This window comes from Sarcophilus harrisii, chromosome 1 (genome assembly GCF_902635505.1).
Source record: "Sarcophilus harrisii chromosome 1, mSarHar1.11, whole genome shotgun sequence".
Taxonomy (NCBI): Eukaryota; Metazoa; Chordata; class Mammalia; order Dasyuromorphia; family Dasyuridae; genus Sarcophilus; species Sarcophilus harrisii.
In genome coordinates, this window is record NC_045426.1 from 332,759,040 (window position 1) to 332,786,748 (window position 27,709).

The 27,709-nt window shown below is 32.0% G+C and overlaps 1 protein-coding gene across 2 annotated transcripts in view; it reads left to right on the forward strand.

The window, feature by feature from the left end:
- Positions 1–27,709, forward strand: part of SLC44A1 (solute carrier family 44 member 1) — a 184,995-nt gene that overhangs the window by 53,222 nt on the left and 104,064 nt on the right. For both annotated transcript variants that reach the window (XM_031945566.1, XM_031945567.1), the window contains exons 2-3: positions 912–1,001; positions 23,411–23,553. In XM_031945566.1, coding sequence (XP_031801426.1) covers positions 912–1,001; positions 23,411–23,553 — 233 coding nt within the window. The remainder of the gene's footprint in view (positions 1–911; positions 1,002–23,410; positions 23,554–27,709) is intronic.

Sequence of the window (27,709 nt, forward strand, 5' to 3'; positions counted from 1 at the left end):
TTAATGTAACTCAGATATGTATCTGGACCCTCTTTTTTTTTTTTTTTTTTTTTTTTTTTAATTCTATGCAGATAACTCTCAGCTCTCCATGTCTAATCCACTCTCTTTTCTGCACTACACAATGATATATCTCTCACTGCCTGTTGAACAGTTCTATCTGGATATCTTAGAGGCATTTCAAACTCAACATATCTAAAACAGAACTCATTATCTTTTTTCTTAAATCCTCCCTTTCTAAGTCTCTTACTTCTGTTGAGGGTACCACTATTCTTCCATTCCCTCAGGATCTGAGCTTAAGAGTCCTCTTTCCCTCTTTACTTTTCATTTGAACACCTCCCAACTCCCAAAGCCAACCAGTCATTTTCCAGGATTGTTGATTTTACTTCCTAAATATCTTGCATGTGTACCTATCTCTCTTCATACTAAAGTGTCTTAGTACAGGCCCTTATGAGCTCTTGCCTCAATTATTGCAATAATCTCCTAATTGATCTTCCCCTTCCCCTCTTGAAACCTTTAGCTTTTTTCAAGATTCAGCTCCAATGTCACCTCCTTCAAAAAGCCTTTTCTGATCCCCTAGTTGTAGTTTTCACATCCCTTCCACTGTCTATTTTTTTCTCTTTAAAATTGTTTATTTTGTAAATATCATAGATATACTTACCTCTGGATATGGGCTATCTCTCAATAAAAATTAAACTCCATACTCTCATCTAACTTTCATATTTATATCTTCAGTGCCTGGCACAGGATTTGGCACATATAGAGACTTAATAAATGTTTATTTTAATGATTGATTTGTTTGTTAGATTTCTAAAGGCAGAATAGGGAAGTGATCTGGTTTTTGTGAGTTTATATATATTATGGTTTTTAACTAACTTATCTCTATTCTCTCTTATTTTGTGTTTTCAATTTAGAGCTCCAAGCGAGAGTGGAAGCCTCTGGAGGATCGAAGCTGTACAGATTTACCATGGTTACTGCTCTTCATCCTCTTCTGCCTTGGGATGGTAAGGAGACTCTCCTAGGTGGAGATGTAAAACATTTATAATTCATGGTTGCAGTGGAATCCTGGGGAATCTGTTTTGCATTTGCCTTCTTTTCCCTATTGCTTATTTCATGAAGGGCTTTGTTTCTTTATGCCTGATTTAGTCGGTGTGTATAATATAGTATGCTTATTTTCTTCTACAGGAAAACTGACACTTAGCCTTTGAAACCTCATTTAATTTTTAACCTTAAAGTTTCCGATGTCATACTCCTTGATGAACAATATTAGTGCTAGGACCTAGGGATTATTTTGATCATCACATGCTTGCTAGTATTGATTTTGGTTTCTAAATAAGATAATTCGGAGCAATGCAAGTACAAAACCCTTTGTTTTTATAGTTGCTTTCAGTTTCCATAATGTCAAGATTTATAGGTGATTTTTTTCTTAGTCTCTTCCATTGGTTTGAAATGTGGCATATAGAAAATTCTGTGTATGAATGATTTGTTTTTATTTCTAAAACTTTCTTTTTGATTAGTGTTAGAAGAGATATTATCCAGATCTTATTAGATTTTATTTAATTCTTTGTTTCATGTTAACAACTTAAACTGTCATGAAAACTAATGAAAGGATATAAGTTATACACTTATACATAGTCCCTTTTCTTTGAGTAGTAGAATCCCTTCTCTTTGAGTAGTAGAATTGTTTGTATTATGAGATTAGTGTAAAATTTCCCCTGTAATTTTTTTCCTTTTTTTTTTTTTAAAGCAAAGGTTGATTCAATTGCAAATGAAATAAAATATAAAAGTATATTAAAAAACTTAAAACAGTATATATATATATATATATATATATATATATATATATAATTGCTCGTTTTTACATGTTTTACTTTTAAACATTCAGAAAATTGCTATATTTTTATTATGAGATTATTTAGAAATCATTTATAATCTGGTTTCTGTTTGCATATAAGCTTGGGCAACCTTGTCTTTCTGGCTAACTGTCTTTATATGTAAAATGTTGTTGGAGGATTAGATAATGTTCTATGAGTCCATTCCAGTTCTAAATTTCTTATAGTCCAGTTTGAATGTGTATAAATATATAATATCTGATTAGAAAACTATGCTCTTTGTTGAAGTACTTTGCATAAATAAGTTTGATTTCTTTTTTAGCCATCGTGATTTACCTTTCTAAAATTTATTATTTTTAATTGTAAGCATTTAAAAAGAAAGTTTGCTAAGTGTGGGAGTTACTTTTTTTAGCATGATTTTTTCATGTGGTTTAAATTCACTCTTGCAGTAAAACCTCTTCTTGTAATACTTGCAAATTCAAAACTTCAAAAGTACTAACAAAATATGAAACTAAAATTTTTTCAGGAGGTTTGCTTTTTAGAGAGGCTCAGGAAAATTAGACCTATTTAATTCCTAATTTCTGTATTCTTTAGCTTTATTATTCTTTTGAATAAGCCATTTAGGCTTTGGTGAAGGCATTATTATAATTCTCTATGAGAACCTACATGTTCAAACATCAGTCAGGAGGTATAGATAGATAGTTATCTCTTTCCAACTTGAAAGAAGATTGTATCAGAGGATAATGTTTACTAGAATCTTACATGGTTGGAGATAGTTTAAAAATCATATATTTAAAACTCTCTTCTATTACATACCTGTTAGATGGACATGTAGCCTCTGCTTGAACAATTCTGATGATTATGAGTCCATTAAATCAAGAAAAAGTTTGGTGCTTTGTTGGATAACTCTTCTCTGCCACTCAATAACTCTGTGATCTCGAATCAATCAATTTACCTCCCTGAGCCTCAGTTTCTGGATATGAATGTTAGGAAGTTGAATTATATAATCTTAAAGTTTTCTTCATGTTTTAAATTGCATGATTTTATTTGGTGAAGTGAATTTATGAATTTCCTGTGGTCTTTATAATAAAAAGTAATGAAACATATAAGAATAGATTTTTGTTTTCTTAAGAGATGGGAGAAAAATGGTAGTTCAGGCTTCACTCTATGCTTAAGAGCACTTTTAAAATGTTATTATATCTATTTTCTTGGCTCTTAAACCTTAAAAGTTCTAACAGGTTGTCAGTTCTGATAGATTATCTATAATATACATGAATAGAGTTAGAGATAGTTCTACAGCAGAATTAGACTATGAACTTCCTCCCTCTGATTTTAATTCTAGCATAAATAGCTTTTGATCTCAGAATTATATACATGTGGAACATGGGTTAACCATGATTTTGACTTTTTGTGTGAAAATAGTTCTGTGAAATGCAATCATTGATGTTAAGGTTCTGGTTTAGGGGATGATTAACTTTGTGTGCTGAAATATTTTAATGTAATGGTGATTAATATAATTTGGATGGCAGTTAAGACCCACCATGTACACTTTTAAATGCAAGAATAATTGCTTTGTTTATTTCTAGATGATTTTTAAAGGGATTCTTTTAATGGTATTGAGGGATTATAAAATTATATAGCATAGAAATAGGTAGAGATCTTGAAAGGTATGCTACCCATCACAATTCCCTAGAATGTGCTCAGTTAGTCAACCCAGTTTTAAATGATTGCATCTTCAAAGTCCAATTTTTTTTCTCTTGAGGCTTTCTTTCTTATACCACTTTAATGTGTCCTTATGTTCAAGCTGGAGACATACCTTATAGAAAGTTGCCAAGTATTTTATAAAGTCGTTACTAATATGTTATGAAGTTATGAAATTGCATTGTAACATAGTTCTTCTAATTGCCTGTTTGTAATCTGGCTTTCCTAGAGATAACTGTCTCCAATAAATATGTATTCCTATTATCAACTAAGGACATTATGTGGGTTATTTCTTTATATCCAGAGTTTCACTACTTCTGCTTTTGCTTTTGTACCCAGTTTTGCAAAAATAAGTAAGTTGTTATTTACTTTTGACCAACTCTCAATTTCATAGAATCTTTTGATTTACCCATTTTCATTTCCTACGGTTTTTTCTTTTTTCTACCCAGTATTGCAGAAGTTTTTTTGAACTTAGTATCTTATAAAAATCTCCACTTCTAAGTGGAGAAATTATATCCCATTTAAAATTTGATGCCTCTTTTTATTCAGCCTAAAGTTAGAATAGATCCTTTTGCAACTTTTTTTTATTTACCACATACTCTTGTGTTCTTTCAATGATTAGCATAATTAACACTGCTGCTTTCCAAGTCTTTTTCATCAGCCATTTCTATTTGTTGAGGAGTTTATCTTCAATGTATTAATGTTGGTCTTTTATAGAATAACATTTCACAATTTTTAAATATATAATAACTCCTTAGTATAATTTGTTATACAGTTTTTTAATAGTAGGAAATTTTTCAATAGCTATCTAATGGATAATTTTACAAATATAAATGTGAAATAATAGTGTTTTTTTTAAATAAATTTTATTTCTATCTTTTATTTTTACATCGCTTAACATTTCTAAGTGTATTCTTCCCCCCTTTCTCTTCCAGAAATCCATCCTTTGTATAAAAAAAGAATAAAAGGGGATCAATGGGAAGGGAAATCCAAAAAAAACAATCAGCAGAGTGAAAATTCTGAATTCGTGTAATATTGCACATTCATAGTCTTCCACTTTTGCAGTTAAAGACTTTGATTCTTGTCAAAGAGCCTATTACTATCATTCTTCTTAGGTCCAAGCTTAGTCATAGTTACACAGAATTCACCTTCATTATCTTCATATTGTTGTTCTTATTGTTCCTTTTGTTGTTGTTGTATATATTGCTTTTCTGTTTCAGCTTGTTTCACTCTGTACCAATTTATAGTAGTCTTCTTGCTTCCCTGTATTTGTCATATTCATAAGTTTTTATTAAAAATAAATTTTACAGTTTTATCTTGCTTTTACATTGCTTAAATTTCCTCCTGTATCCTTTTCCCCTTCAAAGTTATCATTTCTTAAAACATAGTAATAATATTCCATTTATATCATATATTACAACTTGATTAGCTATTTCCAAAGTAGTGGACATCAGTGTTATACGCATTTGCTTCCACCCAAAAGAAAATGCTTACAAACTATTTTGCTTATAAACTATATTTTCAAGCTATTTTGGTATATGTAGAACTTTTGTTTTTATAATCTACTTCCTTGGGAGATGTCCTTATCTGTAGTATCTGTGGGTCAAATATTATGTGCGCTTTTATTTATTTGTTTGTTTGCTTGTTTACTTATCTATTTTGGTGTTCTTTTAAAAGTGTGACATTCTATCCCTTTTGCAACAAAATGGAAAAGTGAACACATGTTACTTCCTTTACATTATAGCCAGATTCTCCAAGTTAAAAGTTGTGGTATTTCATAAAATAAAACTTTTTTTTCTTTTGCAAGGGGGAAGGAAAGTGAGAAGCACCTCTAATACTTTACTGTGTGACCACAGCAGGTCACTTACCTCTCTGATCTTTAGTTTCTTCAACTTTAATATGGCAACAACAATACCTGTTATACTTCTTTCACAGGCCTTTTCGTGAGGCTCAAATGAGATAAACTGTCAACAATGTTTGACATAGAAAAGAGGGGCAAATTAATTAGGAGACTGTTATCCTATAGGATTGAAGAAGCTGAGAGCTATACAAGATTCAAGTGGAACTTGGTGATTGGCTAGATATTGGAGAAAAAAATAAAGGAAATTAATTATAATCCCAGGTGTTTGAGCTCACGTGATTAGGGATAGAATGGCAGATAAAGGGAGCCCTTGAGGTACACTATCATCTGCAGCTTTAAGAGATCAGGATCAGACTTTGATGGATCCTCTCTAAAGACCAGAATGCAGACCAGAGCATTGGCCATAGGTCTTCTCATCACACGATCTTGGAAGCACTGAAAACTTTTAAAGCTTCATAATTAATTCTGAAAAGAAAAGTGCAAAAAAACCTTGAAACTTTTGAAAGTACCTCTCACCTACCAAGAATAGAGTCCACGTGTAGTGTAATGTTTCAAAATCAAGAAACAGGTTGGGGAAATAAGCAAAGAACAATAAAACTGAACATAAAAAGTTGCTATGATGATAGGAAAGCTCAAGACAGAAATTTAGAATAAGACAATGATGTCAAAATAGTTACAAGCAAATCCTCAAAGAAAAAATATGAATTGGATTCAAGCTTAACAAGATTTCCTGAAAAAGTTAAAAAAAAAAAAAAACACAACCTTATTACCAAATAAGAGTAGTAGAGGAAAAATTAGGAAAAGAAATGAGAGTGATGCAAGAAAACTGTGATTGGTAGCTTGGTAAAATAAACACAAAAAATAACAAAGTATTATAACAAATAACAAAGGTATTATTATACCTTAAAAATAGAATTGGCCAAAAGGTAAAGAGAGCTAAAAAGCTAAATTGGTGAAAAAAAACTCCTTAACACTAGCAATTTGATTTTCTTTTTTCCCTTTTCTAATCAAATTAACTAAAGTTTATCTATTTCATTGTTTTTTTTTCTTTCATAAAACCAACTTTTTGTTTATTACTTCAATAGTTTTTCTCTCAATTTTATTCATCTCTTTTATTTTCGGGAATTTCAAATTTGGTATTTAATTGGGAGGGGAGTTAATTTGTTCTTTTTCTAACTTTTTTAGTTGCATGCCCAATTCATTGATCTTATCTTTCTCTATGTTATTCAAGTAAGCATCTAGAAATATAAAATGAAAATACTAATATTTCAAGCATCCAGAAAGAAACAATTCAAAAATTGTTGAGCTACAATCAGGATCACACAAGATTTAGTATTCCAAATTAAAGCAATAGACAGCTTGGCATGTGATATTCTGGAACACAAAAGGAGCAAATATTACAATCAAGAATAATAATACTCTAGCAAAACTTAGTATAATTCTTCAAGGGGAAAAAATGAATATATGGTGAAATGGAAGGCTTTCAAGCATTCTTGATGGAAAGATCAGAACTGAATAGAAAATTTGACATTCAAACATGACTCAAAAAAAAAAAAGCCAAAAAAAGGTAAACACAAAAGAGAAATAATGGACTCAATAAGATGAAACTATTTACATTCCTATATGGAAAAATGATACATAGAACACCTAAGAACTTTATCATTATTAGGGCAATTAGAAGGACCTTTCTACATAAACAGATGCTGTGGGAATGAATCAGTTGTTTTGGAATGATGTTGAAAAGAAAATGAATGGACAAGAAAGAAGGAGTGGGAAGAGGAAGAGAAAAGAAGAATGGGGAAAATATCTCACATAAGAGATATGTCAAAAGGATGACATGAAGGATGACATATTAAGTATAGATTTGCCTGTCAGATCTATAGATAAGTGTTTAAGACAAAACAAGAGGGAATGAGATTCATAAAAATAATAATAATGTTGATCACATGAAATTAAAAATATTTTTCACCAGCAAAACAAATGCAGCAAACATTAGAAGGAAAGCAAGAAACTGGTAATTTTTCACAACAGATTTTTCTGATAAAAAGCCTCATTTCTCAAATGTATAGAGAATGGATTCAAATTTATAGAATACAAATCATTCCTCAATTGAGGAGTGATCAAAAGATATGAATGAACAGGCAGTTTTCAGATGAAGAAATCAAAGCTATTTGTGGTCAGATGGAAAAAAATGCTCTAAATCACTATGGATTAGAAAAATGCAAATTAATGCAACTCTAAGGTACCAGTTCACACTTAAATCAGATTGGTTGATATGACAGAAAAAGCAAATAACAAATAGTGGAGGACATGTAGGAAAAACTGGACACTAATACATTGTTTGTGAAGTTGTAAACTGATCCAACCATTCTGGAGGCAATTTGGAACTATGCCAAGGGTTATAGAACTTTACATACTCTTTGACCCAGAAATACCTTACTAAGTCTGCAATCTGAAAGAGTACAAAGGAAAGGGAAAAGGACCTTTATTAAAAAATATTTATAGCAGCTGTTTTTGGGGTGGCAAAGAATTAGAAATTGAGACAATGCTCATCAATTAGGGAATGAGTGAACAAATTGTGGTATGTGAATGTATTATAAGAAATAACAAGGGGGATGATTTTGGAAAAATCTGGGAAGACTTATATGAACTGATGTAAATTGTGGTGAGTGCAACCAGAAGAACATTGTACACAGTAACAGTAATAATGTAAGGATGATTGACCATGAAAACTTTTATACCTCTGACCTAGAAAATGATACAAGACAACTTCAGTCATTTATGAAAAATACCCAGAAAGAGAACTGAGGGTCATTGAATATAGATTGAAACCTACTTGTCTCATTTTCTTTATTTTCTTGTCCTTATTATTTTTGGGGGAGGAGCATGACTAATATAGAAGTATTTTGCATGACTTCACATGTATAATATACCTTAAATTGCTTGTCTTCCCAATGGATGAGGGAAGAGTATGAGGAAGGAAGAGAATTTGGAACTGCTCTATTTTATGGTATATATAAATATTCATTTTACTTAATATTTAATAATTAAAATTAATATTAAAATAATTTTAGAAGTTTAAAAAATAAAATATTTAAAATTTTAAACCAATGTAAGGTGATTTTTTAAAAAGAGAAAATAAGCTATCTTATCTGGTCAATAATCATTTATCAACCATATAATTATGTTCCAGGCACTATATATATATATATTAGAATTACAATTATAAGTAGGAAGAAAGATAGTTCTTGTCCTAGAGTAGTATACACTTTATGCTACATTAAGGGGAAGATAAGGCATAAATGAAAGCTATAAGTTGGTGGAAAATTGAAGGTATTCAGCAGAGGATCATGCTAGAAAACCTTGTAGAGATTAAAGCAATCAGCCTGGAGTGGAATGAATACATAGTTGACCTGGGGATCCTTCTTACAATGGAGGTGGTGGGAAGAAACATAACTATCAGAAGAAAATGCCACAGAATCAAAAACAACTGACCTAGAAAGCAGATTAAAGAGAGATAATTTAGGAATAAATGTTTTGAAAACCACATCCAAATAAAAAACAGGGACACCATATTTCAAAAAAAGAAAATTGTGTCAATCAATTAGAATCAGAGAAGTAAGAATAAATATAATCTATCAATTTTCTCTGTAAAGAAACTCCAAACAGAAAATTCCCAAGAATATCAAAGCCCCAAATCAGAGCTGCTTGGTTAAACACACACAAACCTCATCCCTTTATACATATATGGATGTATGTGTGAATATAATATATATATATTATACATATATACATACATATATAATATAATATATACATATATGTTTGTATGTATGTGTTTGGGTAAAGATATATATATATATATATACATATTTTCATTTTTATTCTCATATAAAAACATAATTTATCCATGTTGAGTTCTTTGAAATTAATCTTTGATATTGGCTCTTATGTGTCAAATATATATATATATATATATATATATAGAGAGAGAGAGAGAGAGAGAGATAAATATCTCTCTGTATACACACACAGGTGTATATACATATAATTACATATGTGTATGTGTGCAAGTATCAAAAAAGAAACAGTTCAAAAGTCAAGGTACTATAATCAAAGATCATTACAAAACTTGCCAGCAACTGTTATAAAGAAGAGATAATTTGGGAATGTGATATTCAAAAAAAAAAATGAATGTGATATTCCAAAAAACAAAAGATTTATAGCCAAGAATGATTTCCCTACAAATTTAAGTATTAATTCTATCAGAGAAAATAGATTTTTAATAGAATAGAGAATAGCTCACTAGAACTGAAAAAGAAAAAACAACTTTGAAATGTGATATGAATCAAAAGAAAACTAGAAATCTAAATAAATACATTTGTGCAATTATTTATCATTAAACAATGATGAAATATTTTTTAAAAGGAAAAGACAAAAGTCCTTTCAGAATCCTAATGTCTTTAGGTGTTAACAGCAGGAGTTAAATAAGACAAACATAAGACATGGTTAGTGTTTTATTCTATTTTGTTGCTTTTAAGAGAGAAAAGCAAAGTAAATCGAGAAAAGAATGAACTAGGTAAAAATGACGAGGCAGTGGAATGAATTTGTATTTTCATATATTAAGTGCATGAGAAGGTGAGCATACAAACATGAAGGACTGAGAAGTGGACATCTCATAATCTCACTTTTATAAACTCCATAAAAGAAAGTTGAAAATAATACATGGATAATACAGAAAGTTTTATATCAAAATATATTAAATTGAGATTTGGCGAGATGCAACCCAAACAATCTGTAGAAGAAAATTTATATATTTAAAAACCTTTATCAAAATGCATTTGGTGTATTACAAAAATTAGAAATGAAACCCTTAACCAAACCCCTCAGAAAGAAAAATTTTTTAAAAATGATAAAATTGGGGGCAGCTAGGTGGCACAGTGGATAGAACACCAGCCCTGAAGTTAGGAGGACCTGAGTTAAAATCTGGCTTCAGACACTTAACACTTCCTAGCTGTGTGACCCTGGGCAAGTCACTTAACCCCAAATTGACTCATTAAAAAAAAATTAAAATAAAAAAAGTGATGCAGTTAAAAGTGATAAATAAAAGTATAAAATAACTAAAACCAGGAGCTGATTTTTAATATAATTTATTCATATTCTTTTCAATTAACAAAATTATTTTCTCTCCTTTACAATCTCCTTTTCTTCCTCTGCCCCCATCATTGGAGAGAAAAACGACGACAACAACAGACAAAAACTAAAAACAGATCCTCATAACAATTATACATAATCAAGCAGAGCAAATTCCCTTACTGGCCATGTCCAAAAAATATATCTCATTTTGCACCCTAATACTGTTGTCTTTGTAATATGCTTGTTTAATCCTCTTATTTATTGCATTGATCAGAATTCCAGTGTTTTCCATTGTTTTGTTCTCATATTTCTATTACTTTGTATAAATTGTTCCAGCTCTGCTCACTTTGTGTTGTATCAGTTTAAATAGTCCTCTCCAGGTTTTTCTAAAACTGTCACTTTTTAAAAATTTAAATTTTATTTTTAAAAAATTAGTATCTGTTATTTCTTTTTCATACTCCCTCACTCATTGAAAAAGGAAAACAAACAAACAAACATAATAAAACAAAACACCCATTCCACACCATCCATATCCAGATATATGGGTCTCATTCTAACATTAGTTCATCATTTTACTGTCAAGCAGTAGACAGCAAAGTTCTTAAGTCTTTCAGAGTTGTTTTTGCAGTGTTTATATCATAGTTTAAATTGTTCCAGTTGCTCATTTCACTCTATCTTAATCCATATGTGTTCTTACCAAGTGGTTTCCTGAAGCTATCTGTTTCAACATTTTTTACAATATAGTGCTCTTCCATCCCATTCATTTGATATAATTAGTTTAGCAATCCCATGATTGAGGAGTACTCTTTTGGTTTCTATTTCTTTGCCACCAAAAAAAAAAAAAAAAAAAAAAAAAAAGAACTGCTGTAAATATGTACATTTATAGATGCGATATGTATAACTATGTGTATACATGTCATATGTATAAATAAATTTGGGTTTGTGTAAATATGTCTATGCACATACATAGATATACATTTTTATACATGGGAACATTCCCTCTTTATTTGATTTTCTTTGGCCATAGACCTCATCAGGATATTGTTCATTCAGGGGGTCATACTTCCAAATTGCTTTCCAGAATAGCTATACCAATTTGCAGTTCATCCAACAATAGCTCAATGTACTTTTCCCTTGTAGCCCTTTCAGCATTTGTCATTTTCCTTTTTTGTTCACTTTACCAATCAGGTGGATGTATGTAGCAAATTTTCAATGATCTGGAATGTTTTAAAATAGAGTTTATGGAAAGCTTAGATTTCTTGGATAACTGGTCCTTTTCAGAAATTTGTCACAAAGATTTTTTTTCTCCCTTGTTTGCCTTCTGAAATTAGGATTAGATTTCTTAATGACAAATCCTTTCTTTGTACTCTTATTATTATCCCTACTCTTGTTTCTTTCAATTTCCCTATTGAATTAAATATATTTATTCATTAAATTCTGTATATATGTGTTCTATTTTGCATTTATCATTTCAGATGAAATTGAATTTGTTTACTTCACCTCAGACCCTTCCTCATTTGTGCTTTTACTTACTCCCTCTTGTTATGTGAGATAAGTCCTCTCTGAATTCTTCCCATTTCTCCTTTAGTTTTCCTTCCCCAACTTACTTTTTTATTTTATTTCATTTTTTTGTTAAACTAAATACAAAATAAAAAATAGAAAAAGAAATTTTAAAAAATTGTCATATGCCTGATAGAATATCAGAAAGGATTCAAAATATATAACAATAAATTTCCATTTCAGAAGTATATGATAAATTATATTCATGACTGCTCATCTTTTCTTTGTTTCCCCTTGTAGGTAATTCTTTTATTCTCTGCTGTGAACTTTTTACTTTATTCTTTTCCCCCCACCTTCCTCAAACAGGCTCCAGTAAAACATGCATCTAAAACAATATTAATATGCTGGCATATAATGTATATTTCTCTCTTAATTGAATTTTTAAATTTGACGTTGAAATTTTCTAATAAATTCTACTCCTGATTCTTGTTGTAGTGTTTGTATATATTTCTTACTTCTTATCTCTACTAATTTTTCTACTTTAATACTATTCCTTGATTTGACTTGCTATTACTTTACCTCCCCCACCCATGAATCCCTCCTTTATTTTCTCCCCACACCCTTTCCTTCCCTCTTTATTCTTTAACCGTAATCTGTACACCTTGTCCCACTGCCATTTATAAATCTACATAACCTTCTGTACCCACCTTATCCTATTCCCTCCCCTCTTATTTCTTTATAGATTGGAGGGTGCTATATACCCTTTATCACACACACACCCCTCTGTTTAACCCATTCTCAACATGAGAATAATTGTTATTTATTATAACATAATTATATTTACTTCCTAGACAGTTTTGCGTTTTAGAGCCATATCATATTTAGCTCTGCTCCAATCTTTCTTTTGAGTTACCCAATTACTGATGCCAATCTTAAACATATTTTCATTTTTATTCTCATATAAAAACATAATTTATCCATGTTGAGTTCTTTGAAATTAATCTTTGATATTGGCTCTTATGTGTCAAATTTTCTATTAAGTTCAGGTTAGATTGAGACAAAACCCCAAAAATCTATAAATTTGTTGATTCTTTTTTCCCCCATTCATTATTATGGTTAGTTTTGCTGGATTTGATATTGTTTTGGCCATAGGCCTAGTTATTTTATTTGTCAATATATGTTATTCCAGAATCTTCAGTCTTTTATTGTAATTGCAGATAAATCCTGTATAATTCTAATTGTAGTTCCAGCATATTGAATTTGTTTTGTTTTGTTTCTTGTAAAATTTTCTTTTTGATCTGGAGGTTTTGAAATTTGGTGACAACATTTCTATGGATCTCTTTCCTATGTGTTTTCCACATAGATGGTAATCTGTTTTTTTTTCTCTTTCTATTTTCCCTCATGTTCTATCACTCCAGGACAATTTTCTTTGATTATTTCTTGCATTATTTGGCAAGGTTCTTTTTTTTGGTCATGACTTTCAAGGCCATGATCAATTATTCATATGCTTTATCTTTTTAGTCTATTCTCCAGATCTGCTGTTTTTCTTGTTTCACCTTCTGTTCTATGTTTTTATTCTTTATATTTTCTTTTGTTATTTTTTGTTTTCTTATAGCTTCACTGGTTTCCTTTGCCCAATCCTAATTTTCTTCTTCTTCTTCTTCTTTTTTTTTTTAATAATAATAGCTTTTCATTTTTCAAAATACATGTGAAGATAGTTTTCAACATTGTCCCTTGCAAAACCTTGTGTTCCAAATGTCCTTTTTCCCTCCCCACCTCCTTCCTAGACAGCAAGTAATCCAGTATACATTAAATATATGCAATTCTTCTAATTATATTTCCACATTTATCATGCTGTGTATGAAAAATTAGATTAAAAGGAGAAAAATGATAAAGAAAAAAAACAAAAGAACAACAGCAAAGATGAAAATACTATGCTATGATCCACACTTACAGTGTCCTTAGTTCTCTCTCTGGATGTGGATGACTCTCTCCATCACAAGTCTACCCAATTCTAACTTTCAAAGAATTAATTTCTTCTTTGAGATTCCTTTTCTAGTTGGTCAATTTTTTTTTTTCATAATCTTGTATGCTTCTTCTTTTCTTTTCTTTCCTTTTTTGTTTTTTTTTTTTTCTTTTTCTCTTTTTTTAAAGCTTTCCTCTATCTCATTTGATTTTTGAAGTCTTTTTCTGAGTTCTTCTATAAATTCTTTCTGGGTAGGTAGCCATTTAACATTACTTTTTTCTAAAACTTTTTTTTTATTTCACTGTTCTCCTCTGAAGATAAACTTCAGTCTTCTCCATTCCCATGGTAAGTTTCTATTGTTGGTTTTTTCTTCTTTACCTGTTTCTTTTCTTTTCTTTTTAATGAAAACTGTTAGTGTAAACACCTCTAATATTAAAGTGGAGAGGGGAGGGATGGTGCCTCTAGCTTCACTTTAGCTCTCCTCTATGACCTGGAACTCCAAACCAAAAGTTTTACCTTCTTGCAAGTATCTCTAACTAGTAGCATCCCTGTCTCACTGCTTTTGCATTCACCAGATTTGTTGGTTTTTCTTGGCCCTTGTCTCAGCAGCACAGGTGGGCCTGACATTCCTAATCTGCAGAGGTTTGCTCAGTCTTCCTAAACTCAAACCCCAGACTCCTGAGCTGTTTGTGAGGTGAAAGTTCTTGTTATTAAGGCTGAGGCTTTCTCCCAATACAGTTAGCTGCAGGGTTCCCCACTTGCTTTTTCTGTGGAGCTAGCCTGGAGATGTTTAATACTTTGCCAGTTAAACTCCCCAAACAGGGGTTTTCATGTCTTCTAGGATTGCACTAGAAGGTCTCCTGCTCTGCCTCAAGTCTTACTTATTTTTCACTACTCTATGTTCACCCTGAAGTGCAATTTTGTTATATTTATGGGGGAAATCTGAAAACCTTGAAAGGTTTTGATCAACTCTGCTATCTTCCCAGAATCCCTTTCCTTCCCTTTCTTTTAAAAACATTATTCAAAAAAATCACCCCCTATTCTTCATCTCATTTGACTTCTTTTATGATTCCTGATATTGTTATACTTTTCAGAAAATGCATATCTCATTTCCATCCTGAATCTCTCCCCATTAAAAAGCAGACATTTCATGCAGTCTTTTCTAAGTACACTTCAATTTAATTTTAGATGTTGAGCTTTATTCTTGTGTTTGTATTTCAAAGTTTCTATTCAATTTTACTTGTTTCACCAAGAATGCTTGAAAATCTTCCGTTTCTTTAAAGGTCTATCTCCTCCCCATCTCTTCTTTTAGGATTACATTCAGTTTTGTGTTTTACATGACTTCAGATTTATAATGGATATTGTACTTCTTACATTCTCATTTGATGAGGGAGAGGAATGGGGAGGGAACTGAAAAATAAAACTTTTACAAATAAATTTTTTTCTTTTTCTTTCTTTTTTTTAATTTTTATTTAATAGCCTTTTATTTACAGGATATATGCATGGGTAACTTTACAGCATTAACAATTGCCAAACCTCTTGTTCCAATTTTTCACCTCTTACCCCCCCACCCCCTCCCCTAGATGGCAGGATGACCAGTAGATGTTAAATATATTAAAATATAAATTAGATACACAATAAGTATACATGACCAAAACGTTATTTTGCTGTACAAAAAGAATCAGACTCTGAAATATTGTACAATTAGCTTGTGAAGGAAATCAAAAATGCAGGTGTGCATAAATATAGGGATTGGGAATTCAATGTAAGTTTTTAGTCATCTCCCAGAGTTCTTTCTCTGGGCATAGCTGGTTCAGTTCATTACTGCTCCATTGGAAATGATTTGGTTGATCTCGTTGCTGAGGATGGCCTGGTCCATCAGAACTGGTCATCATATAGTATTGTTGTTGAAGTATATAATGATCTCCTGGTCCTGCTCATTTCACTCAGCATCAGTTCGTGTAAGTCTCTCCAGGCCTTTCTGAAATCATCCTGTTGGTCATTTCTTACAGAACAGTAATATTCCATAATATTCATATACCACATAAATTTTTTTTCTTTAAAAAAAAGATTATATTCAGTTTTGCTAGATGTCATTCTTGTTTGTAAGCATATATCATTTGCCTTTTGGAATATTGTTCTTTAAACTCCCATTAAGTATAGCTAATAAATCTTTTGTGATCCTAACGGTGGTTTCTCAGTATTTGAACTTTTTCTTTGTGGTTACAGTATTTTTTTTTCCTTTGATTTGAAAGCTCTAGAGTTTTGCTCTGAGTTTTAATTTGAGAAGTTTTTTTTTTTTTTTCAGGTAAATTCTTTCTTTATCCCCATTGTCTCTGGTTCAGCTAGATTCAGGCAGTTTTCTTGATTTTTTTGACTAGTACTTTTATTTTTTCTTTTTGTTCTAGGCTTTAAGGTAGTGCAGTGATTTTTATTTTTCCTTGTTATGTTTTCCAGGTCAGTTTCCTTTCCCCCTCCCCCATTTTTAAACTTTTTAAATTTTTTTTTTCTTATGGAGTCATTAACTTTGGTCCATTTCAAAATGGGAAATAGTCTATTATTTGGGTAGGTTTTTTGTTTCTTCAGATAAGTTGTTAATTTTCTTTCCAAGTCTCCTTTTAAAGTCTCATTTCTTTTTTAATTCCTTCTGCTACCACTCACTTCATTTAATTAAAAAAAATTCTAATACCTAGGTATTTTAGAAATTCTTCTAAGAATTCTAATTCATCTTGTGGGTGCTTTTTTTTTTTTTTTTTTTTTTGGCTCTGCTTATGGGTATTTTGGAATACTCCTTTTCTAGATTAGAGTCTTGGCTATACCTGGTATTATAATGGCTTTTTTTTTTTCTTTTTGGTAAAGTTATTCTTCCTGTGATCTGCGTTGTCAAGCTAGCTAGGAGCTCTTAGGAATGAATCTCCAGTCTTTGCTCTTTTAGGAGACAACCTTTTTGTTGTGTTATTGCCCCTGGTCTCCTTTGGAAGAAAACACCATTCTCTTTGCTGATGCCATGGGCTAGAGACTGAATTCATGATATGCTCTGGGCAACCCTGGATTGATGTACTCTAGTTACTGAGTCCATATGCCAGTATCCCTGAAAGATCTGGAACTGCTGATCTGACCACTGGATGAATCTGAAGTCAGCTCTGCTTGTCTCTGAACAGCTGACCTAGCTCGTACTTCTAGACACTGAGTCCAGTCATCCCATTCCATAGTTTCTACCTTGGCCATTTGCTTGTAGTTCAGTTCTATAATCTTGAGTTTGAAAAATCAATCATTTCCTTCAATTTCCCAATTGCTACTTGGTCTGGCATTCTTTTTAGATAGTTGTTGGAGTATTTATGAGTAAAAAGGCTAAATTGCTTTTTCCTATTCTGCCCTCTGGATTCAGTCTTTCTAAGAGCTGATTAAAAAAAAAATAGTAACATAAAAAAAAACCAGTTACAATCATTAGCTAATCTTATCTTTTAAAAATGGAGAGGAAAACTGAATTTCTACCATTAAAAATGAAAAATAATTCACAGAAATGATAGAATAATGGAAATTCATCAGGATTGTTTGTGTCCATGTATGTGCCAATACAATTGATTACCTAAATCAAATTAATAAACATTTTAAAATAACTTCATGTCTTTAAAGATTAAAAGTACCTAGATTAAGAGAACAATCAATAGAGGCAAACCCTGTATCTCAAAAAAAAAAAAATGACATTTAATAAATCATAAATGAACCCCCAAATTTAAAAAAATCTTCAGGACTAGATGAGTTTTCAAGGGAATTCTATCAAATTTTCAAAGAATGATTAATTATAATATGATATGAATTATTTACAAGGATAGAGGAAGAAGAGATGGTAACCAATCTCTTAATATAATGAATATATAATGAAGGTCTTGATACCTAACTAGGGATTAATAAAGTAGAAAAAGAAAACTATAGACCAATATTTCTAATAAACATTATTTTCATAATAGTGAATAAAACATTAGGGGTTGCAACAACATTGTAAAGAAAATATACAATTTACTAGGTTGAATATACTTAAGGGATGCAAGGTTGGTTTAATATTTAGAAATTATCAATGGCAAAAACAGTAGAAAATATATCAGAACATCAAAAGATACAGGAAAAGCTTTTGACAAAATGCAGTATTCTCTTTTGTTAAAGGTATTAACATAAATTAAAAAAAAATAAAAACAGAAAAAGGCTATAGGAATAAATTGACCATTCTACAATAGCATCTGTCTAAAACCAAGAGCTGGCTATGTTTGTAATGTGAAAATGTAAGAGGACTTTCTAATAATATCAGAGATAAGTCACCTTATTATTTTATATAGTTATAAAAATGCTAGTTATAATAATAAATCAAGGAAAACAAATAAAATAAGTACAAGAAAGAAGAAATAATCATTACTTATTGGAAATAACATTACTTAGAGTATCCTAGAGACCCAATTAAAAATCAAGTGAAATATGTAAAAAGTAAGATAAGTGTTATGACCAAAATCCAACAGAAAGAGAAAGACAAATAATTTCTATTAAAAGTATCCAAAGAATGTGTAAAATATTTGGAGGTCTAGCTACCAATGATGAGGTTTAGGTTTTGGGGTTCCTTTCTGTAGGGAGCCAAATGATGAGGTCTAGATTTAGGGAAACAAAATGAGATTAGGGTTTCTGGTGGTCAGGGAATTAAATGATAAGGTCTAGTGGCAGGTTCAGGGAATCAAATGGAGAGGTTTGGCTCCCCTACACCCCCTTGGGATTCAGCACAAGGGTAGGGAGTTTTGGGGAACCCCCTTCTGGTGACACAGAGATTCTCTGAAAAGGAATTTACAAACCTGAAAATCTAGATTGATAAAAGAGGTTTATTTTAGACATTGGGAAGTCAGCCTTTATTATGCAAGAATAGAAAGGCTGTATTTCTCAGTGGAGGGGTTCTGGCAGAGAAGTAAAGTTTAGAGAAATCCCGACAGAGGAAAAGTCTCATTAGGGAAATAGGTGAGGTAGCACTGGAAAAGAATTCCAGTGGGCAGAGGTTTCCTTGGCATAGCATGGAATAACCTAGCATGGCATAACACGTCATGGCATATCAGGTCTTCTGCAAAGAAATGAGTTTAAAATTGACTTTTTAATAGGAGCTTTGGCTACAAGCTAGGCCTGCTCCATGGAGGCTGGGCTAGTGGGGGTGGAGTTCCAAGTTGGTTCTTTTTATCTACAAGCTGGATTTCAGCTTGAGCTAGCTAACTCTACCTGGAATTGAATAAAAAATCTTCAATTGAATAGGGTTGGAATTCTTTAGCTCAGGACTGAACCAACCTAGGTAATAGAATGAAGCTGTTTATCTTGTTTCCCTCAGGCGGGGTCCCATAGATGCAGGATCTAAGGAGAATCTCTCCTTTAGAGAGTTTCAGGGTCCCTTCTTCACCAACATGTAGCAATTATGAATACAACTATAAAATACTCTTTCCAGAATTTATAAAGACAAGCCAGAATAATTTTAGAGATTTAACTACTTATGGCTTTAGTTATATCGATATAATAAAAATGACAGTACTAGCTAAATTAATTGGAAATTCAGAGTCTTGCAGTTTAAACTACCAAAGGACTGCTTTGTAGGGCTAGAAAAGAGTTCAACCCGATGAGCTAAGAGTTAAGACTCTCAAGGGGAATAATGAAAAAAGTGGGAATATATAAGATATATAAGATCTCAAACTATACTTAATCATGACTTATACTTAATCAGACTATACAGTAATCATGTAAATAATTTGGTACTGAAAACAAAATTATTCAGTTGTACTGATAAGTTACTCAGAATTCATAAGTAGTTGAATAGTATTTGAAAAAAACTGAAAATAGTTACTGTGGACTCACTCTTTGAAAAAACACTGCTAAAGAAACCTGGAAAGCAGAATGGCAGAAATTAGATTTAGATAAAAATTTCTTACCATATATCACATTAAAGTCTAAATGCTTACATAGCCTAGGAGCAAGAAAAGAGATACCTTTCACAACAATGAGGAAAGTAAGTTATTGACCCACCAGAATCACAGTAGATAAGACAATTTTGATTACACAGAATTAAAAATTTTCTGCATAACCAAAATCAGTCTCATTCAAACTTAAAAAAGAAATGGTTACCTAGGAGAAAATCTTTGCAGCAAATGTTTCTGATAAGGATCTTATATTGAAGATTTATGAGGAATTGATATAATTATTTAAGAACCAGAGTTATTCCCCAGTTGATAAATAGTAAAAGCATATGAATAAATACTTATTAAAAGAACAGCATGTAATCAATGACTATGTGGAAAAGGTGCTTTTGTTACAATTTTTCCCCTCCTTCCCCCATCCCCTCCTCCAGATGGCAGCTTGACCAATACATGTTATATATGTTAAAGTATATGTTAAATACAATATATGTATACATGTCCATATAGTTATTTTGCTGTACAAAAAAGAATCAGACTTTGAAATACTGTACAATTTACTTGTGAAGGAAATCAAAAGTGCAGGCGGACACAAATAGAGGGATTGGGAATTCTATGTAGTGGTTCATAGTCATTTCCCAGAGTTCTTTCCCTGGGTGTACCTGGTTCAGTTCATTACTGCTCTATTGGAACTGATTTGGTTCATCTCATTGTTGAAGAGGGCCACTTCCATCAGAATTGATCATCATATAGTATTGTTGTTGAAATATATAATGATCTCCTCATTCTGCTCATTTCACTCAGCATCAGTTCATGTAAGTCTCTCCAGGCCTTTCTGAACTCACCTTGTTGGTCATTTCTTACAGAACAATAATATTCCATAATATTCATATATCACAATTTATTCATCCATTCTCCAATTGATGGGCATCCACTCAGTTTCCAGTTTCTGGCCACTACAAAGAGGGCTGCCACAAACATTTTTGCACATGTGGGTCCCTTTCCCTTCTTTATGATCTCTTTGGGATATAAGCCCAGTAGTAACACTGCTGGAACAAAGGAAATGCAGTTTGATAACTTTTTGGGCATAGTTCCAAATTGCTCTCCAGAATGGTTGGATGTATTCACAATTCCACAACAATGTATCAGTGTCCCAGTTTTCCCACATTCCCCCCCATCATTTTGCATTCTCTTTCCCTGTCATTCTAACCAATCTGACAGGTGTGTAGTGGTATCTCAGAGCTGTCTTAATTTGCATTTCTCTGATTAATAATGACTTGGAGCATCTTTTCATATGGCTAGAAATAGTTTCAATTTCTTCATCTGAAAACTCTCTGTTGAGATTCTGTTCATCACTGATCAATTTTACCATTTCATTTTAAAGTAATCTACTCCCCTTCCCTGTGATCTTAAATTTCAGTGCCACTGGCCTTTTTGCTATTCCTTGTACATGACAATCTTATCATCTGACTTGATGACCTTTTACTGGCTTTAATCTATGACTAGAACTTTTTCATGTCTGTCTCCTGGCTTCCCTTGCTTCCTTCAAGTCTCACTTAAATTCCTACTTAATGCACGAAGTCTTTCCTGTATTCCTCCACTGTTAATGCTTTTCTTCTGAGATTACCTTCCATTTCCACAGTATATGTCTTGTATGTACATGGTTTGCTTGCTGACTTTCCAATTAGAAGATAAGCTCTTTGAAGTTAGGGAGTGTGTGTGTGTGTGTGTGTGCGCGCATGCGCGCACGTGCGGGCTCATGTGCATGTGGGTACTCTTGTCTTTGTATTCTTTGATCTTCACACAGTTCCTGGTACATAATAAATGCTATTGAATGATTGCTTAGGTGAATTCCATTAAAGGGAATTCTTGTTTATGGTTCTCCATCTCTCTGTCTCTGCCTCTGTCTTTCATGTGTTTCTGTCTTCTTTTCAAGATTTATGGTGCTAGTAAATCTAGAAGCAGGAAGGACTAGTTATCTGATACACTTCTAATTCACCTCTGGCTTTTCCCTAGAGGGTTGGATATGTTGAGAAATTGACTAATAACTCTTTCAAAAGGTAAAAAACGTTCAGAAATGAAGAGGAAAATGAAAAGCATCTGTATGGGAGTAGACAAATAGGATCTTATTGACTTTTTCTCCTTCTTTTGGCATAGTACAATGGATATGGTGGTAGATTTAAAAATCAGAGGACCTGGGATCAAACACCAGTTCTTTACTTTAATATCTGTTTGAATACATTGGCAGGTTACTCAATTCCTCTGACCCTCAATTTCCTCTTTAGTAATCCTTCTGATTCTAAATCTGCAATCCTGTGATATGAAATCAATGAGTGGTTAATAATCTGTCAGGTTGGAATAACTATTAATCTTTTCAGCTAAAGGCAGTTTCATCTAGAGGAGCTTCTTTGGCAACAGTAGTTGCCATTTTAGGGCAGAAAGTAGTTTGAGGTGGGAAGGAAAAATAGTTGGGAAAACATTTTTGATTGATTTCTTTCATGTGTATTAACTACCCTATATGGTCAGATGTGAATTATCAAATAGAACTTTCAGCACTTGACTTCAAAAATAGACTTGAAATCTATCATGGCTACTTTGCATTAGTATTCTAATACTAATCTCACCTTTTGCTTTTTAAGAACTAGGCAAATTGTTAATACAGCTTATTGACTTTGACTTATTCTTATTAATCAGTCTAATAAAGACAATAAAACATGAATACTTTACAATGCAATTTGTTTGATTTTTTTTTAAACTTCAGCCTTTTTCCCAAATAGATTTAATTGGTCAATTGTGATTCCAGTATCTCTTCCCTTTCTTGTCATGAACATCCTTGGGTTGAATTAAAGTCTTTGTTTCCTTATTTCAGCCAGTTCATCCTTGATTTAACAAGAATAGTATATTCTTTAAAGTCTCCCACTGTTTGCCTTAGGTATTGTGCTAATGCATATGGCCATGTAATGAAATAACCTTTACAAGCATAACTGATCTTTAATGCTTTTCTGTGTCTCCCCTGTATGTAAAGTACTTTGTAAATGCTGCATTGTAAAATGCACTCTCTTGTTTAAAACTTTATTAAAGCTGGAAGGCATTTGTTTTGCTTGTTGAGGTAAGAATGATTCTGGTGCACACAAATAGCTACAGCTACTCTTCAAAGGAAAAAAATGTTTCTTTCCTTTTGCCTCTGACACTTTTTAGTTTAAAACATGGTTTTGTTAAAATGTATCAACTCCCTCCTGCAAAAAATTTGTTTGTTTACAATTGTAAGTAGTGTTTCCCATGGTCTTACTTGGGGGTATTTTCCCTTTGAGTTAGATGGAAAATCAGGCAAACAGTGGAATATTGTTACTCTCAGTCATTAGAAGAAAGTCCTTTGTTCCCTTGGAACAGACAGAAGCAGGGCGGGCATCTGGGTGTCAGGCTGTGACTGTTGCTATTGAGACAGTATACTGGTTTATTTATTTATTTTTTTTTTCTGCTTCTTTTCTAGGGATTTATTTGTGGCTTTTCAATAGCAACAGGTGCAGCAGCAAGACTAGTGTCAGGATACGACAGCTATGGAAATATATGTGGGCAGAAAAATGCAAAAGTGGAAAGAATACCTAACAGTGGCATGGACCACACCCATCGGAAGTGAGTAAATGAAAGCTCTGTGGTGAACATTGAAACATTTTAATAGCTTTGGGAAGGCACATATTCGGGTTTCCTACTTTTATAAAATAAAGTATTTTTATTAGCTACAACTCTCCTTGTTAATTTTTAAAATACTGTTTTCTTTTGCCTGAATAATTCTTCATTTCCAGTAGGAAAAACCATTTCGGATTAAAATTAGCTGCCACAATTAAAATGTGCATATTTTGTTTCTTTAAATATGTGCACATAAACTTGATTCTAATAAATCTTTTGATTATGCATGTACCCCTCCCATTTTCTCATCAATTGTCAGTTTTAATATTGGAATAAATGTTTAAACTGGAGAATAAAGCATAACATTTTTCTTTCCCAGATTATATTTGGATAGGGAAAATAGAGAATAAGATTGTCGAGTTTTTGAGTATGTTAAAACAATGAAGATATCTTTAGGATTTTGTTGTTGGAAACTACTGTAGGGGGCATCAATTTTGTGTAACATAGTGTTTAACATTTTAGTTTTTTTTTTCTTCACAGTCTTGTAATTTTCATGATTTTATTTATTTATTTCAACTAGATTTATTTATTTATCATAGTTTTAACTTTAAAGCATGTGTGTGTGTTATGGCATGTGATTCATTTAGGCCAATTTTTTATGATTGATACCACCCTATTTATTAATACTATGTTTTTAATGATTCATAGGATTCAATTTGAGTTTTGAGTACCTCTTAAGATCATTGTAAATAGAAATAGTTTTGAGATAGTAGAGTAAATGCAGTACATTAGTACTTTTATATAAGTTATGAATACTAAATAGCCAGCCAGGCATGAAAGGAAAAAAAGACTGATTAATCAAGATTCTATTAGTTCCATTATTTAAAAGATTATTTGTGTTTTGTTTATATTATAACCAATATATGAGGATGTTGCATGAGCCTAGTTCCCTATTAAGAACTACTATACCTGCCTGAAACCTTTATCTAACCTTTAAAAGGCATGAAAGTTAAAAAAAAATTTAGGGAAATGAAGAGTTATATTTTATGATTGAATACTAACATTTCTCATAAGAGTAAAAGGGAGTAGAACAGTTTGGTGATATATATTTGACAAGAAAAGTACAAAAGTATATGTGTGTGTGTGTGTGTGTGTGTGTGTGTGTGTATGCATGTATGTATATATCTAGCTACCTGTATAAATACATACACACATATCTAAAACAGTGTTGATGCTTTCTTGACAAGCACTCCCTGATATCTGTTATCTTTGGAGTTGTGATTGAAAAAATTCATCACCTGCTACCTAATACCCAAACTTGTTGTAGTGATAAGCCTCTTAGAATGTGAGTGGGCCTGCTCTTAGAAGAGAGAGGAATTGTCTTTTTCCTAGATTTTATTTAAAGCTCTTCCCTTTTGTTGGACCAGCCAGCAGATATATTCTTGGGCATATTCTTTGATGGGAATAAAGAGCTCTCACAATGAAGAACTGCATAATGTGCCTACCATTTGGAAAAATTTAGTTACACAACTATTTTCTATGTTCTGTTCATATTCTGTTAACTCGATTACCTCTGCAGTTCTTTTTTTTTTTTTTTTTTTTAACTTTCATGCCTTTTAAAGGTTAGATAAAGGTTTCAGTGTTACTTGTGTCCTACACAACAACACAACCCAAATTGAAGAGCAGAATTCTTTTTTAAGTTTATTCTCGTCAGCCTACACAATCTAGATTAATTTAAATGCATAAACTTTTTTTTTTTCTTGTGGGTCTACCATAATTTAAACATATGAGCACATAGTTATCAGTGAGGCTACTAAGCTTTAGGTAAATGTCACTTTTTGCATTTAAACTCTGGTACTTAATCTTTCCTCAGCATAATCTTTAATTATATTGGAGACAAATTTGAAATTCTAGGGCTGTTGTTAGCTTATGAATATACTTTTTCCAAAGAGTGCTCTGACATTATTTTATAAAAAGCATTCACCTTGTCTCCAGGTGGCTGGCCTTATAAAGTAAGCCACTCGTATATGAGCAGTAGAAAACATGTATTTTGAAAAATAGGTTGTACTCAGTGTACATGCTTAAAAGTATTCTCCACACAACCCCTCTCCCCTTTTTAAGTACTATGACCTTTTTATCTAAAATATAAATCTATAAATTTTAACTAAGTTAAATATGAAGGGGGAAATGAAAACAGTAGCCTTGGGTACAAGAAACAGAACACATAGTGACCTCAGTGTATTTGAGAGGATTAATTATTTTTCCTGGAAAAAAAGAATCTGCAGTTCATAAAATAAGTGTATTTAGCACAGTCTATTTTACATCATCTACCTTAAAGAGTCCCTTTTAATTGGATAAAGTGAAAAAACATGTTGTACTGAGAGAATGTCACATTCCTGTTTCATCTCCCTCTTACCTATTATTTTCGACCTCTCTCAAAAGGATCAGTCCTTTACCATTTGATCATCTCTGTTTATCTTCTGTAGTTTATCCACTTCCTTTGGCTTTTCATGAAAACATCCTGACAATCCCCAATTTTTTCTTCCAGTTATCCTATATCTTTAGCAAATACTTGTATTTGTGCTTCTTTTTCTTAAAACTGAGAATACCTAAAGGTGACTTTTTGGACCTAATTGCCCATTTTTCCAATTTTGCTTTGGACTTCCTTGTTCTGTTTTCTCAGGCTTAAAATTTTGTAGTTATCTTTGACTCATTCATCTCCTTCATCTTTATTTTTTTTATCCAAATAATTACCTTACCCTATCACTGTTTTATTTCCTTAATTAGTCATTTTTTAGTATTGATATTCTGTTAATTCAGCCAGCACCTTCACTATATAAAGTATTGCTGTATTCTACTATCAGTGTTCCCTGCCTCCATAATAATCTACTCTTCTACAACAGAAAACACTTATTAAACATCTGTTGTGTGCAGAGCAGTGCGCGAGTTGATAGGGTGATTCAGAGTTTTGATGAGGCACAGTCTTCTTTCTTGATGAAGGAAACTATTATTGTAGATTTTAATTTAATCAGTACATTTTGAGTCTTTTTTCTTTCAGTTAATATTGTTAACTTGATACAGTGTATGTGCTAGTTAATCAAACAGTACAGAAAAATGACAGTTAAAACTAAATCAAACAGATAATCCTTAGCGTGCAAACAGGTTGTATTCTAGAAGTTGCTTTCTTAGTTACCTATTGGAAACTTGATATTTGTTTTCTGAGAGAAATAATCTTAAAATAGACAAAAGGCTACTTATTTCTGAAGTCATTTTGACATGTGAGGGAAGTAAACTATAGTACTAATATTATAGAATTAATCATCATTTTTAACACTGTTTTTATTAGAAAATGTGTTCAGTCCCAATTAGGAAATGAGATATATTTTCCCTACCAAAAATTGATGGAAAAAGTACCTTCCACTAACCTGAAAAAAACTATCCTTCTCCTGCTTCTTATATTCTATAATCATGGCAGTGGTTCCTAGGGTTCTAATAGAAATCTGGTGGGCTTGAAGAGAAAAGGGAAACTTCTGACATTTGAGTCTCCAAGGAATATTGGAAGTAGGGAGGTTTGACCCTCTAACGCTGGAAGGAGCTTTCTTGTACCCTCCTGAAACTGGAGTCTGGGCACTCTGGAAATAGTTTCCATCAATGGCGAAGATTTCTATAGTACCTATTCTTGTAAAAACTCTGCCAGGGACAATGAAAGTTACTTTAGTGCAGAGTTATGGAACTAAGTATAGCAGGAGATCCATCAGCAAGGATAGTTAGGAATATGTAAGTCTAGTTATAGGCTTGGCAATGTGAGAATTGGAGATGAAGTTAGAAACACTTAAATTTGAATTCTATTTTGATCACTTGGTAGCAGTTATCCCTAGACAAATAACTTAACATCTTTCACCCTGGTTTTCATTTTCTGAAAAATGGGGATAATATATCAGTAGCACTTAGCTGATGGTGGTATTATGAAGATCAGAGATAAATGTCTATAAAGTTCTTTCCAGAATTTAAAACACCATACAAATATCAGTTGTTCTTAGTGTTGTCATCATCATCATTAGCATCCCATAACTTGCTACTTATAGGCTTAATTAGCTAATGCCATAAAAATCCTTTTTTTCTCTCTGATCTTTTGATATTCTTAATCAGTGAAATCTCATTC